The sequence below is a fragment of the Balaenoptera ricei genome, chromosome 1, assembly GCF_028023285.1.
Source record: "Balaenoptera ricei isolate mBalRic1 chromosome 1, mBalRic1.hap2, whole genome shotgun sequence".
Taxonomy (NCBI): domain Eukaryota; kingdom Metazoa; phylum Chordata; class Mammalia; order Artiodactyla; family Balaenopteridae; genus Balaenoptera; species Balaenoptera ricei.
In genome coordinates, this window is record NC_082639.1 from 101,459,219 (window position 1) to 101,479,442 (window position 20,224).

Here is a 20,224-nt window from a genome sequence, read left to right on the forward strand (position 1 = left end):
GGCAAGCGGGGGCTGCTCTTCATGGCAATGCGTGGGCCTCTCACTATCGTGGCCTCTCTTGTTGCGGAGCACAGACTCCAGACGCGCAGGCTCAGTAGTTGTGGCTCACGGGCCTAGTTGCTCTGCAGCATGTGGGATCTTCCCAGACCAGGGCTCGAACCCGTGTCCCCTGCATTGGCAGGCAGATTCTCAACCACTGCGCCACCAGGGAAGCCCTTGCCATTTTCTTAATTGTTTTGGATTTGTTTTTGTAGGTGTTTTTTCTTCCCTTCCTCTTTTGTTCTCTTCTCTTGTGATTTGATGACTATCTTTTAGTGTTGTGTTTGGGTTGCTTTTTCTTCTTTGTGTGTGATTCTATTGTTTTTTATTTGCAGTTCCCATGAGGTTTTGATATAGCAATCTTTATATATACAAGGTTGGTTTGAGTTGCTGGTATCTTAATTTCAAATGCATTTCCCATTTCCTGCTTTTGTACTCTCCTCATGGTTGCTAGTTTTGATATATTTGTATGTGGATGAATTTTTACTTTTACTGTATGTTTGCCTTTACCACTGAGTTTTCCCATTTGTGATTTTCTTGTTTCTAGTTGTGGCCTCTTTTTCCCCCCACCTAGAGAAGTTCTTTTAGCATTTTTTTGTAAGGCTGGTTTGGTAGTGCTGAATTCTTTTAGCTTTTGCTTATCTGTAAAGCTTTTGATTTCTCCCTTGAATCTGAATGAGAGCCTTGCTGGGTAAAGTATTCTTTTTTTTTTTAAAACTTTGGGTTTACTTTATTTATTTATTTATTTATTTATGGCTGTGTTGGATCTTCATTTCTGTGCGAGGGCCTTCTCTAGTTGTGGCAAGTGGGGGCCACTCTTCATCGCGGTGCGCGGGCCTCTCACTATCGCGGCCTCTCTCGTTGCAGAGCACAGGCTCCAATCGCGCAGGCTCAGTAATTGTGGCTCACGGGCCTAGCCGCTCCGCGGCATGTGGGATCCTCCCTGACCAGGGCTTGAACCCGTGTGCCCTGCATTGGCAAGCAGATTCTCAACCACTGCGCCACCAGGGAAGCCCTGGGTAAAGTATTCTTGGTTGTAGGTTTTTCCCTTTCATCACTTTAAATATATTCTGCCACTCCCTTCTGGCCTACAGAGTTTCTGCTGAAAAATCAACTGATAACCTTATGGGGTTTTCCTTGTATATTATTTGTCGCTTTTTTCTTTTTGCTTTTAATATTTTTTTCTTGGTATTTAATTTTTTTCAGTCTGATTAATATGTGTTTTGGCATGTTCCTCCTTGGGTTTATCCTGTATGGGACTCTGTGCTTCCTGGCCTTGAGTGAGTGTTTCCTTTCTCCTATTAGGGAAAGTTTTGACTATAATTTCTTCAGATATTTTCTCAGGCCCTTTCTCTTTCTCTTCTCCTTCTGGGACCCCTATAATGCAAATGTTCGTACATTTAATGTTGTCCCAGAGGTCTCTGAGACTGTCCTCATTTCTTTAAATTCTTTTTTCTTTATTCTGTTCTGTGGCAGTGATTTCCACCATTCTGTATTCCAGCTCACTTGTTCATTCTTCTGCCTCAGTTATTCTGCTATTGGTTCCTTCTAGTGTATTTTTCATTTCATTTATTGTATTGTTCATCTCTGTTCTTTAAATCTTGTAGCTCTTTGTTAAACATTTCTTGTATCTTCTTGGTCTGTGCCTCCATTCTTTTTCTGAGATTTTGAATCATCTTTACTATTGTTACTCTGAATTCTTTTTCATGTAGGTTGCCTATGTCCTCTTCATTTAGATTGTGGGTTTTTATCTTTTTCCTTCATCTGAAACATATTTCTCTGTCATCTCATTTTGTCTAATTTTCTGTGTTTGTGGTCTCCTTTCCGCAGGCTGCAGGATCATAGTTCCTCTTGCTTCTGGTGTCTGCCCCTTGGTGGAAGAGTTTGGTCCAGGGCCTTGTGGAGGCTTCCTGGTGGGAGGGACTGGTGCCTGCCCTCTGGTGGGTGGAGCTGGGTCTTGTCCCTCTGGTGGGCAGGACTGTGTCAAGGGATATGTTTTGAGGTGGCTGTGAGCTCAGTACTCCTTTAGGCAGCCTGTCTACTGATGGGTGGTGTTGTATTCCTATCCTGCTGGTTGTTTGGCCTGAGATGTTCCAGCGCTGGAGCCTGCATGCTGTTTGTGGGGCTGGGTCTTGGTGCTGAAATGGGAACTTCTAGGAGTGCTTATGCTGATCAATATTCCCTGAGGCCTCCGCAACCAGTGTCCTTGCTTCCAAGTGAGCTACAGCCGACCCGTGCCTCCCCAGGAGACCTTCCAAGACCCCTAGGTAGGTCTAGCCCAGGTTCCTATGGAGATACTGCTTTGTGCTGGGTCCCAGTGCATATGAGACCCTGTGTGTGCCCTCTAAGAATGGAGTCTCTGTATCCCTCAGCTCTGTTGGGCTCCCGCACTCAAGCCCCACTGGCCTTCAAAGCCAAATGCTCTGGTGGTTCTTCCTCCCAATGCCAGAGCCTCACACTGTGTTGGAGGGCTATTTTTATGTGGGAACATCCTTGTGTAGTCTCTGTGTGTTTAATATTTTTTGGTTTGAGGGCTGCTTTTAGTATGGATGTCTGCCACCTGTTTCCTAGTGTATGCTGGCCGTTATTCCCTTGATAGGAGGTTGTGGTGACCAGAGCCTGCACTGGATATTGAGTGGGGCCTCCCCTTTGCTCTGTGATTGTCACAGCCCTGTCAGGGGCAGGGTTTGCTCCCTAGTTCTTGGAGTAGAGGCCCCCAGATCTGTTTTGGAGCTGTGTTTCTGATCTGCAGTGCTAGGTAGGCAGGATTGGAGCATTCCCACTGGGAGAGATGCCGCTAAATATTACTCCTCTGAAACTGTTCACCGGTGAGCATGCTCTGTTGTGTCACCTTTTACCCATTGTGTAGGCTCACAAATTACATTTTTGTTGGCAGTGCTCGTGGCCCACCTTAACTGTGGGTATGCCGGCAATTGATTGGCCCTGGTGTCTCTTAGGCGTTGTTTTCGCCAGGCCACCACTGCAGACCTACTGAAGTCAGGTCCAAGGACTGCAGTAATCATGCACCTGGACCCACTGTTGGAGCTATGGAGGCTGCTCAGACTCTGGCCTAGCCTAACTCCTGCGTGTATGTGCCCACAAACCCTCCACCTGCTAAAGCTAGACCTGTCTCATCTGCGGGAGCACTCATTGTCTGTTCAAATGTTCCACAGGTGCTGAATTTACAAAGCTGGCAACGGGGGTGTAAATCTGTGGTTTGCACAGCCTCAGGGAGAGATTTCAGCTCTTCTTCCTTAGTCACACAACCCCTGGGGCTCAGCTTTGGTTTCAGCTCCACATCTGCATGTGGGTCACCCACCGGTGTCTGCTCCCAAGGCTGCCCCAGAGTACATGAGCCTGCCCTGGCCAGAGGGGCTGGGGCGGCGATTTGGGTATGTGAGCCCACCCAGACAGGTTGGGGGGAGCTGAGGCGGTGACCAGGGCATGCAGGTCCGCTCAGGCGGGAGCTCCTCCTAATGCCCATAGAGGCAAGGGCCAGCACATGGGGAAAGAGGCTGCAATGACAGCCCCGCCCTTCATGTGCCACTCAACAACGATGCTTCGCTTCTATGGTGCCCCAGGCTTCTTCCACGAACGTTCCCAGTTGCGGAGTTCCTCACTCCCGTCCCTTCAGGCTGTCTCCTCGCAGCCAACAGCAGACCTCTCCCTGGGTCTGCTCTCCAAACCCCATGTTCCAGCACCCAGCCCCCGCCCGCAGTGGCAGACACATGTCTCAGGCTGTGGCGTGCAGGGCTGTGGCATGGACCATCTGTGTAGGTCTCACTCTGTGATGCCTGCCACAGACTGGTTGCTGTGCTCTCCTTCAAGCCCCTGAAGTTCCCCTTGTGTCCCAGCTGATCTCCCCACTGGTGAGGGGGCTTCCCTGGGTGCAGGAACCTCTCCTCTTCTTCAGCTGCCCACCAGGGGCACTGGTCCCATCCCACTTCCTCTTTTTTTCCTTTCTTTAGTCCTACTGAGTTATGCAGGAATCTTTCTTGTCCTTTTAGGTGTCCGAGGTCCTCTGCTAGTGTTTAGCAGGTGCTCTGTGAGAATTGTTCCATTTGTGGATGTATTCGTTGGGAGAGGTGAACTCCATGTCCTCCTACTCTGCCATCTTGACTCCTCCCCACCTCACTGTGGTTTTGATTTGCATTTCCCTGATGATTAGTGATGTTAAGCATCTTTTCATCTGCCTGTTGGCCTTCTGCATGTCTGTTTTGGAAAAATGTCTATTCAGGTCTTCTGTCCATTTTTTAATCGAGTTGCTTGTTTTTTTTGATGTTGAGTTGTATGAGCTCTTTGTATATTTTGGATGTTAATCCCTTATCAGATATATTGTTAGAAATATTTTTTCCCATTCAGTAGAGTGCTTTTTCATTTTGTTGATAGTTTCCTTCTCTATGCAAAAGTTTTTATTTTGATTCCCATTTGTTTAAGTTTTGCTTTTGTTACCCTTGCCTGAGAAGACATATCCAAAAAAAAATATTGATAAGATCAGTGTCAAAGAGCATACTGCCTATGTTTTCTCCTAGGAGGTTTATGGTTTCAGGTCTTACATTTAAGTCTTTAATCTATTTTGTTTATTTTTGTATATGGTGTGAGAAAGTAGTCCAATTTGATTCTTTTGCATGTAGCTGTCCAGTTTTCTCGACACAATTTATGAAGAGGCTGTCTTTTCCTCATTGTGTGTTCTTCTTTTGTTGTAGATTAATTGGCCATATAAGCATAGGTTTATTTCTGGACTCTCTATTTTGTTCCATTGATCTATGTGTCTGTTTTTGTGCCAGCTCCTTTGATTACTGTCGCTTTGTAGTACAGTGTTGAAGTCAGGGAGTGTGATACCTCCTGCTTTGCTGTTCTTTCTCAAGATTATTTTAGCTATCTGGGATCTTTCATGTTTCCATACAAATTTTAAAATTATTTGTTGCAGTTTGGTGAAAAATGCCATTGGTATTTTGATAGGGATTGCACTGAATCTGTAGATTGCCTTAGGTAGTATGGTCATTTTAACAGTATTAATTCTTCCAATCCCTGAGCTTAGTATATTTTCCCATTTTTTTGTGTGGTGACTTCAATTTCTTTCATCTGTGTCTTATAGTTTTCTGAGTACAGGTCTTTCCCTCTTTATTTAGATTATTCTTAGGTATTTTATTCTATTTTTTGCAGTTTCAAATGGGATTAAAAAAAAATTTTTCTTTCTGCTTGTTCATTGTTAGTGTTTAGACATGCAACAGATATCTGTATGTTCATTTTGTATCCTACTATTTCTTTCAATTTTAGTAAATAATATTTTGGGGGGATTTTGCCCTGTTAATCTATATTTTCTATATTTTGAAAATTGTAGCATCTATAGTATTGTCCTCTTTTCAATCCTGATGCTGGTTATTTATGCCTTTTGTTATTCTTGGTCAGTCTTACCAGGCATTTATCAATTTTGGAAGTTTTAAAAAAACACAACTTTGGATTTTTTGATCTTCTCTGTAGGGTGCTTGTTTTTGTTTCATTAATTTCTGTTCTTTATTATTTTCTCCTCCTTTTATTGTTTTTTCATTATGTTCTTTTTCCAATTTGATATTAATTCTTTGATAATTAATTTTCAGTCTTTCCAGTGTACACATTTTAAGGCAATGTATTTCCTTCTAAGCTTGTTGTAGTTGTGTCTCATAGGTTTAGATATATATTAAATTAGTATTGTTTTGTTCAATACCTTCCTATATTTCTCAGTTTCTGAGCTTAACGGCATGTTATGTTTTTGGAATTGATTTCTATCATAAGCACATTGTATTAGAGAACACACTCTGGTATGACTTCAGTACTTTGGAATTTATTGACATTTGCTTGATGGCCCAATATAGGGTTACTTTTTATAAACACACCCATATATCTGAAAATAATGTGTATTCTACAGTTGTTGGGTGAAGTGTTCCATTTGGTCAAGATTATAGTCATATTCTTTAAACTTCTGCATATTTATTGATTCTATATCTTTACTTCTTTTTTCTTCATGTTTTATTACTTGAATGAGATTGATGTGTTAAAAAATCTCACTTGATGATTGTGGATTTCTATTCTTCCTTGCAGTTCTGTCAGTTTTTCTTTCAATACCACGTTATTAGGTACATACTATAATATATGTAATTTTTTATTATACAATGTGGAACTTTATATATATACTTAATATATATTCCATATATATTCTGTATATTCTATACATAATAGAACTTTTTTTCCACTTTAAAGACACTCACTTTATCTATGTAATAGTGTTTTCTTGCCTTAAAGAATAATTCTTCTTTTTTATTGTTATAACTATACCAGTTTTCTTCTTAGTGTTTAGTGTTTGCAGGGTTTTATTTATTTATTTAAAATTTTTATTGGAGTATAGTTGATTTACAATGTTGTGTTAAGCATGGTATTTTTAACAACCTATTTACTATTGTGCTTTCTATATCTTTGTTTTAGATGTGTCTCTTATGAACAACATACAGCTGGAGTTCATAATTTTTGTCCTTTTTACTGGTACATTTTAGCTTCAGAATACATAATCTCCTTTCTCTCTCATGTCTAACTTATATGCTATCATACTCTTATTATTGTCACATATTTTAATGAATTTGTTTTTATAAGGGTTTTGTATTGCCCAGGAAGAAGGAAAGAATAGAGTGAATTGGGGAGAGGCAATAAATACTAAGAATGTTTAGAATTGATGAAATACATGAATTCATAGATATAGGAAGACTGATGGATACCTAGAAGGAAAAATTAGAATAAATCCAGAACTAGACTTAGTACAGTAAAACTACAGAATGTTAGACACACATAGGTCTTAAAAGTAGCTAGAGAGAAATGAGAGATCACCAATGAAAGAATGACAAGAGATTTACCATGGACATCTTAGCAAGCAACAGTAGAAGTTAGAAATCAGTGAAACAATATTCTCAAGTACAGAGAAAAGATCAACCTTGAATTATGTCCACAACATGTCTCTCTTTTATGTTGGAGAAATAAGGACATTTTTAGATCAAAAAGTGAAGGAAACATATTTTTCAAGAACACTCAGATAGTTAACAAAAATGATCATGTATAGGGCCACAGAATTCAAAGGCTTGAAATCATACAGAATATGTCCTCTAACCACAATTCTATTAATCTAGAAATTACAACATGTGTTTTTTTTAATGAAGGTCTGAAGTTAATACCTTTACTATGAACATTATTATGCCAATATATTTGAAAGATATAAAAAATATAAAGTGAAGTAGATGAACCAAAACAATCTCAAAAAGAATAATTAACCTGAATAGTCCTATTAAGGAGATTGGATCAGCAGTTTAAAATCTTTCAACAAAACAAACTTCAGACTCAGATGGTTTTAGATTGGAGTTGCATTTGTAGAAAATCTATAAGAATCTCCAGATGAGTTAATAAAGTATTGAGTTGTTTAGTAAGGTTGATAGATATATAATCATTACACAGAAAAAATTACTAGTCTTAAACATCTGCAACAAGCTATTAGAAAATGTAATTTTAACAATATACCATTTATGTGAAAATGCTGGTTCTCTCCAAATTGATATACATATTCACACACTGTTGCTGGGAGTTTAAATTGGTACATGTACTTTGGAAAACAATGTCGTTATCTTGTAAAGTTGAACATGCAACCTGCAATTTCAGATCTGGATATAGAGAAATTTATACATTTGTACCAGGAGACAATGTTTTTGAGAATAGTCACACCATTATCGTGTGTATTATCTCCAAGTTGGATACAATTCAGTGTCTGTGAACAGTTGAGTACATAAGTAAACCATGGTATATTCATACAATGGAACACTACTCTGCAGAGAAAATAAAGGAACTATACACACATGAATATGTAAAACCTACTGCTGAGTGAAAATGCAAGACAGAAAAATATACATACTAAGAAAACATTTATATAGAGTCTGAAACAAAAAACTCTGAAATACTGATATATCATTATGCAGTAAAGCTATAAAAAAGGGGAAGGGACTCATGAATATTAAGAATCTTTGTTACACTTGAGGGAGCAGAAGGGGAAACTAATGAACAGAGGCATTCAGAAGCCTTTATCAACATTGATAATGTTCTGTGTTTTAAAGTTGGTGATTGTGGGACTTCCCTGATGGTCCAGTGGCTAAGACTCCGTGCTCCCAATGCAGGGGGGCCGGTTTGATCCCTAGTCAGGAAACTAGATCCCACATGCCACAACTAAGAGTTCACATGCTACAACTAAAGATCCTGCATGCTGCAACTAAAGGACCCATGTGCCACAACTAAAGGTTCCTCACACCTCAACTAAAAGATCCCGCATGCAGCAATGAAGATCCCACATGCTGCAACTATGACCCGGCACAGCCAAATAAATAAATAAATATTAAGAAAAATAAAGTTGGTGGTTCTTCCATGGGTACAGAATACAGTCTGTTTCATTATTAAATTACCCATGCCTCCCTTCCCCAATTCCTGTCACTGTCCTCTACCCCCTCCTCAATTCTAATTCAGTCCTAATGCCATAAGTGATTCTGGAGAGTGGGTGCTAATTAAAGGTCCTCTTTTTTAAAATATTTATTTTATTATTTATTTTTTTAATTTTTGGCTGCATCAGGTCTCAGCTGCGGCACACGGGATCTGTTGTTGCGGTGTGCGGGCTGTAGAGCACGTGGGCTCTGTAGTTGCAGTATGTGGGCTCTCCAGTTGTGGTCCCTGTGCTCAATAGTTGAAGTGCACAGGCTTAGTTGCCCTGAGGCATGTGGGATCTTAGTTCTCTGATCAGGGATCGAACCCACGTCCCCTGAACTGGTAGACGGATTCTTAACACTGGACCACCTGGGAAGTCCCAAGGTCCTCTTTGTTTTGATAATTATTATATTAGTAAATATTTGTACAAAATATATGGAAAAAATAGAACTTGAAGGTGTTGATTCTTTATAGAAAATTAATCTCAGTAATACTGAGTATGCTTTTTAATGGAATCCATTTTAACTGTTTTTCTTTAGTTGCTTGTGTTTTTAGTGTCATATCTAAGGATCTATTGCCAAATCTATTGTCACGAATTTTGACTCCTATTTCCTTCTAAGAGTTTTTGGTTTTAGCTATTACATGTAGATCTTTAATCTATTTTGAGTTATTTTTGTAATGTGATATGAGGTAAGAGTCCAACTTCATTCTTTTCCATGTGCTTATTATTTGTCTTAACAACATTTGTTAGAAACTGTTCTTTCTCCATTGAATTGTCTTGTCATTCTTATTGTTAGAAACTATTCTTTCTCCATTGAATTGTCTTGTCATTCTAAGTTGACCATAGTTGTATGGCTTTATTTCTGGACTTCCTATTCTATTCCATTGACCCTTATGTTTACCTTATGTCAGTACCACGCTGTTTTGATTACTGTAGCTTTGTAGTGAGTTTAAAATTGGGGATTATGTGTCCTTCAACATTGTTCTTTTTCAAGATTGTTTTGGCTATCCAGGGTCCCTGGGAATTCCTTGTAAACTTTAGGATCAATTTGTTCCGACAAAAGGCAGTTGGAATTTGGGTAGAGATTGCAATGAATCTTTTCACTCTATTGATAATGTTCAAGAGGACACTATCAGAGGATGAAAGGACTCTATCAAGGGAGTGAAAAGACAAACCACAGAATTGGAAAAAATATTTGCAAGTCATTATTTGGTAATGATCTAATATCCAGAATATGTAAAGAATACTTACAATTCAGCAACAAAAGCCAGTCACTGAAGAACAAATACTGCATGATACCTAAAATAGTCAAACACATAGAAGCAGAAATTAGAAAAGTAAATACCAGGGACTAGGGGGGAGGGGGAAATGGGGAGTTGTTTTTCAATTTGTGTAGGTTTCAGTTATGCAAGATAAAGTAGTTCTAGAGATCTGCTGTACTACATAGTGCCTGTAGTCAACAATTCTGTATTGTTTACTTAAAGCAATCTACAGTTTCAATGCAGTCCCTATCAAATTACCAATGGCATTTTTCACAGAAATAGAACAAAAATTTTTACAGTTTGTATGGAAACAAAGGACCCTGAATAGCCAAAGCAATCTTGAGAAAGAAAAATGGAGCTGGAGGAATCAGACTCCCTGACTTCAGACTGTACTACAAAACTACAGTAATCAAGACAGTATGGTACTGGCACAAAAACAGTAATATAGATAAATGGTACAGGATAGAAAGCCCAGAGATAAACCCACACACCTGTGGTCAACTAATCTATGAAAAAGGAGGCAAGAATATACAATGGAGAAAAGACAGCCTCTTCAATAAGTGGTGCTGGGAAAACTGGACAGCTACATGTAAAACAATGAAATTAGAACACTCCCTAACACCATACACAAAAAATAACTTAAAATGGATTAAAGACTTAAATGTAAGGCCAGACACTATAAAACTCTTAGAGGAAAACATAGGCAGAACACTCTTTGACATAAATCACAGCAAGATCTTTTTGGATGCACCTTCTAGAATAATGAAAATTAAAACAAAAATAAACAAATGGGACCTAGTTAAACTTAAAAGCTTTTGCGCAGCAAAGGAAACCATAAACAAGACAAAAAGACAACCCTCAGAATGGGAGAAAATATTTGCAAATGAAGCAACTGACAAGGGATTAATCTCCAAAATATACAAATAGCTCATGCAGCTCACTATCCAGACAAACAACCCAATGAAAAGTGGGCAGAAGACCTAAATAGGCTTTTCTCCAAAGAAAACATACAGATGGCCAAGAGGCACATGAAAAGCTTCTCAACATCACTAATTATTAGAGAAATGCAAATGAAAACTACCATGAGGTATCACCTCACACTGGTCAGAATGTCCATCATCAAAAAATCTACAAACAATAAATGCTGAAGAGGGTGTGGAGAAAAGGGAACCCTTTTACACCGTTGGTTGGAATGTAAATTGATACAGCCACTATGGAGAACGGAATAGAGGTTCCTTAAAAAACTAAAAATAGAACTACTATATGACCCAGCAATCCCACTACTGGGCATATACCCAGAGAAAACCATAATTCCAAAAGATGCATGCACCCTAGTGTGCATTGCAGCACTATTTACAATAGCCAGGTCGTGGAAGCAACCTAAGTGTCCATCAACAGAGGAATGGATAAAGAAGATGTGGTACAATGGAATATTACTCAGCCATAAAAAGGAATGAAGTTGTGCCATTCGCAGAGACGTAGATGGACCTAGAAACTGTCATACAGAGTGAAGTAAGTTAGAAAGAGAAAAACGAATGTCATATATTAACGCATGTATGTGGAATTTAGAAAAATGGTGCAAATGAACCTATTTGCAAAGCAGAAATAGAGACACAGTTGTAGAGGACGAATGTATGGACACTAAGAGAGGGGTGGGGTGGAATGGGAGATTGGGACTGACATATGTACACTACTAGGTATGAAGTAGTTGGCTGGTGAGTACCTAATGTATAGCACAGGGGCGAAAAAAAAGAAGGTACAATCTGTTTGCAGGACATATATTAAGTTAGCCTTAAAAATACATTCCAGTATACATTACGTGCAGACAAGTACTGTTTGATTCCACTTATACGGGGTACCTAGAATAGTCAAATTCATAGAGTCAGAAAGTACATTGGTAGATGCCAGGGGCTGGGGGGTAGAGGGGGTGGGGAGGGAGAATGGGGAGTTAATGTTTAAAGGGGGTAGAGTTTCAGTTTAGGAAGGTGAAATATTCGGGAGGTGGATGATGGTGAGAGTTGCACAACAATGTGAGTGTACTTAGTGCCGTTGAACCGTACAGTTAAATATTGTTAAAATAGTATGTTTTATATCATGTGACTTTTACCACAATAAAAAACATTTAAAAAATGTATCAGGGTTAGGAGGATAGGAAGAAATAGGCATCAGTTAAAAAGAACCTGAACACTATCTATTAGAAGGAATAAATATGCACAAAATTAAAAAAAAATTTGTTAAGAGAGTAGTCTCATGTAAGTGTTCCTATGACAAAAAAAACGGGACAGAAGGAAACTTTTGAAGGTGATGGGAATGTCTATTACTTTGATTTTGGCGATGATTTCATGGGTGTATGCATTTGTCCAATCTCATCACACTGTATACATTAAACATGTGTAGTTTTTTTGCATATGTTATACCTCAATAAAGCTTTTTTTTTTAGTGGTTTTTCTTTGAATCGCATGTGTGTTCTGTCCAAATGGAATAGTTACTTATTGTAATAAAACAGCAAATTGAGACTAAATAAATATTGTTGAAAAATTCATTAAAAATAAAAATATGGCTGCTTTTAAAATATTACTTGTCAAGGCTAAATATGTATTTTAGGGAAAAAGATAGATATTGTGAAAAATAAAGCACATCTCACCATATGAAAACTGTAAGTAAAATGATCCAACTATAATATCTATGAATAAATCATCTTTTTAGAGTCACAAAACCACAAAATGAATACAGAATATTTTCAAGTAATCCAAACAATTTATTAATGTTCATGCTGTTTTCTTTATTCAAAGGTCAGTAAATTAGAGTTAGAACTAGAAGGTGCCAAACAAAAATTTAAAGAAAAGACTGACAGCTATCAGAAAGAAATTGAGGACAAAAAGCTATTAGAAGAAAATCTTTTGGGACAGGTAGGAAAAACTAAATATGTTTGAGAAGTTGTTATACTAAAACCCTATAGTTGTATGTTTGCATTTTAAGAGAAAAGTAATAATTCTTACTTTTAACATTATGATTCTTTAGAAGATTTAATAAATTTATACTAAGGATAATTAGTTTTTTTAATAGAAGCTAAAAGTATCATTGTTATTCTAAGTATTTGAGTATTGGGTAGTATATAATCATTTTGAAAAGATTAAATGATCTTTACAGTGTTATACTGTCATCTCACTTGGTAGAAGACCCTAACTAAAATAAACCAAAACAATAATGTATTTTCTACTTGGCTTTCCTAATTTCCTGGTGTTTGATTTCTGCATTTTAACTTAAATTTAACATTTAAGTTAAATTTGTTTTTTGTGCATTAATTTTAAAAAACTTTAAATTTATTTGATAGGTTGAGAAAGCAAAAGTAATAGCTGATGAAGCAGTAAAATTACAGAAAGAAATTGATATACGATGTCAACATAAAATAGCTGAAATGGTAGCACTTATGGAAAAACATAAGGTAATTTTTTTCCTGTTGTGTAATGAAAATTATTAATTGGAGCCATATTTATGCATAAAAATGGTAAAATATAGCATTCTGATTTGTCAATGAAAATTATTGTCTATGCAACAATGACTAATTATAGCTGGAATACTCTTGATCTCTCATTTCTCCAAGTTCAAGTCTTAGCCACATGAAGCTGAGCCTGGGTGTCACTTCCTTGAGGAAGTCTCTCCTTATTGTCTTGATGGATAGGCGTAATCACTCTTTTCCTCAATTTTCATAGTAGTCTCTTATAGACTTTTCCACCTTGTATTTATTTAAATACATACCCAGGATATGTATTTAAATAAATATAACTATAAATATAATATTTTTATCCTCTACCTGTGTCTAACACATACTAGGCTAAACAATAATAAATAGATGAAAGACAATGTTTGTTGTGTTTGTGAATGTGCTCTATTTTTTATTGTTGTTTGAAAGTAATCATTCTCTTAGGGAATTAAGCCCTATACTCTTCAAGATTTGGAGAGGAAGTGGGCTATACCTACCAATTAATCTTTATAAGTTGTTGCTAAGATATTATTATGAAGTAACCAATGAGGATTTAAAAAAATATTTTAAGTAATATTGTGAACTCATAGATTTAAGCATATTTGGTATGTCTTAATCCAGTACAGTTTTGATCCTTGTTGACACTTAAATTGTCCCAACTTTGGCCAGTGGGAGCCTCTTTGAACTGGTTGGCAGGTCCCTTTGATTTGACCCTAATAATCTGTGACAGCTTTCTTGCTTTCTGTTATGACAAAATATTCAAGACTCATTTTGTATTCCCTGCACAAGATCTGGAATCAGCTGTTTTTTGAAGAGGTCCTGTGTTTCTAGCCTTTTTATAAATTATGAAATTCAGTGTCTCTAATTTAAAAAATTATTTCTTGATCTTGGGTTATTTCCAAGACAGTTATCTATGTTTCATTGCTTTTATTGTTAGAATTTAAAAATATAGTTGAAACAATTTAAAAATAGCTCAAATATGTATTACTGAATTCATAAACATCATTTTTTATAAATATTAAATGCATAAGGATACCAGTCATATTAAAACGTAATCTTTTGGGCTTCTAATATACCTAAAATGGTTTCTCTTTTTAATATAGCACCAATATGATAAAATTGTTGAAGAAAGAGACTCAGAATTAGGACTTTATAAGAGCAAAGAACAAGAACAGTCATCAGTGAAAGCATCTTTGGTGAGAACAAATAGCAGTAGAAGCCAATTTTCATGTCAGCATGGCTGGTAGTAAAGAATAATAAATAAAACCATAATTTTGAACTATAGAATCAAATAATCATAAATATGAAAGGGATGTTATAGATCTTATAGGTAGGTGGTTTTCTAATCTTTTTTTGAAATGGTAAAATGAACTCTGTTTTTCAAATGAAAAGTTATAAACTCCAGTTACGAATAAGTTTTGAGCTCTGATTGAGGTTGGGAAAGGAGGAGTGAGATAGATTGGGAGAGAATGAGAAGGTGAGGTATACATAGTGTTAAACATTTCTTTTGAGCAAACTATACAAAATTTGTCTAAATGAAATCTTTAGTTATATTCAACTAGGAGCCTTCATATCAGTAGGCTTTTAAAAAGTGTATATATTTCATGAGTGAATTTATTTCTGTATAAAGCTAAATTTTTTTTGAAACACTAGTTTGCATTTTTATTGTCTTAAGAAATATATGGATGCACTTATAAGCTTCATGTTCCTTTTTCTTTAGGAGACTGAACTATCCAATCTCAAAAATGAACTTCGGTCTGCTAAGAAACAACTTGAAATAGAAAGAGAAGAAAAAGTAGGTTTTGTGGCATTATAGATAAAGTAACTAATTTTAAGTTTTAGGTGTAACTTAAGTTTTTATAAACATGTCATATTAGAAAATAATAGGATAAATTTGAGTAAGGATTAAAAATATAATTTTCCCCATTAGCTTTTTTTTCAGAAGTATTTAGCATATTCCCTTGTTTAAATATTAAAGACATATAAATATACTTTAAGAGTAGGAGCGCTTTCAGATATAAATATTTGAGAAATATTATTTCATATATTATAAAGTGCTTATGTATTTGGATGTGTTTTTTAGCTATTGATCATGTTTCAGAAAAAAAATAATGCCTTATATTTGTATAGTGTTTTGGAATTTACAAAGTGAATTGACTCACACTTTAAAATGACAAATACTTTTTTTTTCTTTCTATATGACAGCTCACTGTGCTGAGTATCCTACTTATATATAAGTTAATCCTTATAACAGTTCTATAAACAATACTTATTATTATCTCCATTTTTATAGAGGTTAGCTTATTTATTCAGGATCACATAATAAAAAAAATAGAATGGCTTAGAATTCAAATCTAGGCTTATTTTGCATGATTCCAAATCCTGCTCCCTAATCACTCTGCAACATGCCTAGGTAACATGCAATTTCAATTTCAAACCTCTGTGCATTTGTTCACTTTGTTTCCTGCATTTAATTCCTTTCTTCCTTTCTCCACCTATGAAAAACTTCACATATCTTTTATCTTGCAAAGGTGAGCTGACTGTATATAAGTATTTCATAGTATTTTGCTCTTATATTAAAATAGTTATGTCACTCTGTGCCCCATTATATTTCAAGTTCCTCAAGGGCTGGGGTTATGTCTATTTATCTTTGTCTTTCCTTTATTTGAGCATAGTGCTTTGAAAATTTTCTGTTTTCGACAAATGTTTGTCAGAGAAATGACTAAGTGGCTTTCACTTCACCTGCGATTGTAGCATACATATTTACCTTTATCCTACTGTTTTAGTAAAAGAGGAATAATACTTCCTTGTATTAAACCACTCCTAATGTTCTTTCTTCCAGGTTCTTTTTCCAATTTTATTGAGATATAATTGACAGCACTGTATAAGTTTAAGGTGTACAGCATAATTTGACTTACATACATTGTAAAATGATAACCACAATAAGTTTAATTAACATCCATCATCTCATATAGATTAAGAAAAAGAAAGACAAAGAAAAAAAAGGTTTTTTCCTTGTGATGAGAACTCTTAGGATTTACTCTCTTAACAACTTTCAAATGTACCATACAGTAGTGTTAATGATAGTCATCATGTTATACATTACATCCCTAGTACTTGTCTTGTAACTGGATGTTTGTGCCTTTTGACCACCTTCATCCAGTTCCCCATCTCCCCAAACCCTGCATCTCGTAACCATAAATCTAATCCCCTTCTCTGTGAATTTAGTTACGTTTTGTTTTTTAAGATTCCACATATAAGTGATATCATATAGTATTTGTCTTTCTCTGTCTATTTCAGTTAGCATAATGCTCTCAAGGTCTATCCATGTTGTTACAAATGAAAGGATTTCCTTCTTTTTACGCCTGAATAATACTCCATTGTATATATATATACTGCACTTTCTCTAGCCATCCTTCGTCTATGGACACTCAGGTTGTTTCCATGTCTTGGATGTTGTGAGTGCAGATATCTCTTCAACATAGTAATTTCATTTCCTTTGGATGTAGTCTCAGAAGTAGAATTGCTGACTTGTATGGTAGTTCTATTTTTAATTTTTTGAAGAATCTTTATACTGTTTTCTGTAGGGGCTGAACCAATTTACATTCCCAGCTGTAGTGCACAAGGGTTCTATTTTCTCTGCATCCATGCCAGCATTTATCTCTTGTTTTATTTGATAATAGCCATTCCAACAAGCATGAGGTAATATATCTTGTAGTACTTTTGATTTGCAGTTCCCTGATGATTAGTAATGTTGAATACCTTTTCATTTACTTGTTGGCCATTTATATATCTTCTTTGGAAAAATGTCTACTCAGGTCCTTTGCCAATTTTTAAATTGGATTGTTTGGCTTTTTGCTATTGAATTGTATGAGTTCTTTATATGTTTTTGACATTAACCCTTTATCACATATATGGTTTGCAAATATTTGGCAGTGTTTTGCATAGTTGGGGAAGCTAGGTGCTTACTTTCATGGTCTCACTTTTCCCCATGAGAAAAATTGCTGACTGACAGGTTCTCTCTGGGAACTGTGCTGTACTGTCTTGGGAGAGGGGGTGATGTGGGTAAAATGAAACCATTCTTCTTATCTTCTTCAGTGTGTTCAATCTGGGATTTTTTTTTTTTTTTTTTTTTTGCTCTAATGGTGTGCTGGAAGTTCTCTTTTGTTTTTTTTTAAACATCTTTATTGAAGTATAATTGCTTTACAATGGTGTGTTAGTTTCTGCTTTATAACAAAGTCAATCAGTTATACATATACATATGTTCCCATATCTCTTCCCTCTTGCATCTCCCTCCCTCCCACCCTCCCCATCCCACCCCTCTAGGTGGTCACAAAGCACCGAGCTGATCTCCCTGTGCTATGCGGCTGCTTCACACTAGCTATCTATTTTACATTTGGTAGTGTATATATGTCCATGACACTCTCTCACCCTGTCACATCTCACCCCTCCCCCTCCCCATATCCTCAAGTCCATTCTCTAGTAGGTCTGTGTCTTTATTCCCGTCTTGCCACTAGGTTCTTCATGGCCTTTTTTTTTTTTCCTTAGATTCCATATATATGTGTTAGCATACTGTATTTGTTTTTCTCTTTCTGACTTACTTCACTCTGTATGACAGACTCTAACTCTATCCACCTCATTACAAATACCTCCATTTCATTTCTTTTTATGGCTGAGTAATATTCCATTGTATATATGTGCCACATCTTCTTTATCCATTCATCTGATGATGGACACTTAGGTTGCTTCCATGTCCTGGCTATTGTAAATAGAGCTGCAATGAACATTTTGGTACATGACTCTTTTTGAACTATGGTTTTCTCAGGGTATATGCCCAGTAGTGGGATTGCTGGGTCGTATGGTAGTTCTATTTGTAGTTTTTTAAGGAACCTCCATACTGTTCTCCATAGTGGCTGTATCAATTTACATTCCCACCAACAGTGCAAGAGTGTTCCCTTTCCTCCACACCCTCTCCAGCATTTATTGTTTCTAGATTTTTTGATGATGGCCATTCTGACCAGTGTGAGATGATATCTCATTGTAGTTTTGATTTGCATTTCTCTAATGATTAATGATGTTGAGCATTCTTTCATGTGTCTGTTGGCAATCTGTATATCTTCTTTGGAGAAATGTCTATTTAGGTCTTCTGCCCATTTTTGGATTGGGTTGTTTGTTTTTTTGTTATTGAGCTGCATGAGCTGCTTGTAAATCTTGGAGATTAATCCTTTGTCAGTTGCTTCATTTGCAAATATTTTCTCCCATTCTGAGGGTTGTCTTTTGGTCTTGTTTATGGTTTCCTTTGCTGTGCAAAAGCTTTTAAGTTTCATTAGGTCCCATTTGTTTATTTGTGTTTTTATTTCCATTTCTCTAGAAGCTGGGTCAAAAAGAATCTTGCTGTGATTTATGTCATAGAGTGTTCTGCCTATGTTTTCCTCTAAGAGTTTGATAGTGTCTGGCCTTACACTTAGGTCTTTAATCCATTTTGAGTTTATTTTTGTGTATGGTGTCAGGGAGTGTTCTAATTTCATACTTTTACATGTATCTGTCCAATTTTCCCAGCACCACTTATTGAAGAGGCTGTCTTTTCTCCACTGTATATGCTTGCCTCCTTTATCAAAGATAAGGTGACCATATGTGCATGGGTTTATCTCTGGGCTTTCTATCCTGTTCCATTGATCTATATTTCTGTTTTTGTGCCAGTACCAAACTGTCTTGATTACTGTAGCTTTGTAATATAGTCTGAAGTCAGGGAGCCTGATTCCTCCAGCTCCATTTTTCGTTCTCAAGATTGCTTTGGCTATTCGGGGTCTTTTGTGTTTCCATACAAATTGTGAAGTTTTTTGTTCTAGTTCTGTGAAAAATGCCAGTCGTAGTTTGATAGGGATTGCATTGAATCTGTAGATTGCTTTGGGTAGTAGAGTCATTTTCACAATGTTGATTCTTCCAATCCAAGAACACGGTATATCTCTCCATCTATTTGTATCATCTTTAATTTCTTTCATCAGTGTCTTATAATTTTCTGCATACAGGTCTTTTGTCTCCTTAGGTAGGTTTATTCCTAGATATTTTATTCTTTTTGTTGCAGTGGTAAATGGGAGTGTTTTCTTAATTTCACTTTCAGATTTTTCGTCATTAGTGTATAGAAATGCAAGCGATTTCTGTGCATTAATTTTGTATCCTGCTATTTTACCAAATTCATTGATTAGCTCTAGTAGTTTTCTGGTAGCATCTTTAGGATTCTCTATGTATAGTATCATGTCATCTGCAAACAGTGACAACTTTACTTCTTCTTTTCCGATTTGGATTCCTTTTATTTCTTTTTCTTCTCTGATTGCTGTGGCTAACACTTCCAAAACTATGTTGAATAATAGTGGTGAGAGTGGGCAACCTTGTCTTGTTCCTGATCTTAGTGGAAATGGTTTCAGTTTTTCACTATTGAGGACAATGTTGGCTGTGGGTTTGTCATATATGGCCTTTATTATGTTGAGGAAAGTTCCCTCTATGCCTACTTTCTGCAGGGCTTTTATCATAAATGGGTGTTGAATTTTGTTGAAAGCTTTCTCTGCATCTATTGAGATGATCATATGGTTTTTCTCCTTCAATTTGTTAATATGGTGTATCACGTTGATTGATTTGCGTATATTGAAGAATCCTTGCATTCCTGGGATAAACCCCACTTGATCATGGTGTATGATCCTTTTAATGTGCTGTTGGATTCTGTTTGCTAGTATTTTGTTGAGGATTTTTGCATCTATGTTCATCAGTGATATTGGCCTGTAGTTTTCTTTCTTTGTGACATCTTTGTCTGGTTTTGGTGTCAGGGTGATGGTGGCCTCGTAGAATGAGTTTGGGAGTGTTCCTCCCTCTGCAATATTTTGGAAGAGTTTGAGAAGGATAGGTGTTAGCTCTTCTCTAAATGTTTGATAGAATTCACCTGTGAAGCCATCTGGTCCT

The 20,224-nt window shown here is 36.6% G+C and overlaps 1 protein-coding gene across 1 annotated transcript in view; it reads left to right on the top strand.

Annotated features, from left to right (window-relative positions):
* SYCP1 (synaptonemal complex protein 1) overlaps positions 1–20,224 on the top strand; it is a 168,643-nt gene that overhangs the window by 118,352 nt on the left and 30,067 nt on the right. The window contains exons 23-26 of the mRNA XM_059919118.1: positions 12,579–12,695; positions 13,121–13,231; positions 14,374–14,466; positions 14,991–15,065. Of these exons, the coding sequence (XP_059775101.1) occupies positions 12,579–12,695; positions 13,121–13,231; positions 14,374–14,466; positions 14,991–15,065 (396 nt within the window). The remainder of the gene's footprint in view (positions 1–12,578; positions 12,696–13,120; positions 13,232–14,373; positions 14,467–14,990; positions 15,066–20,224) is intronic.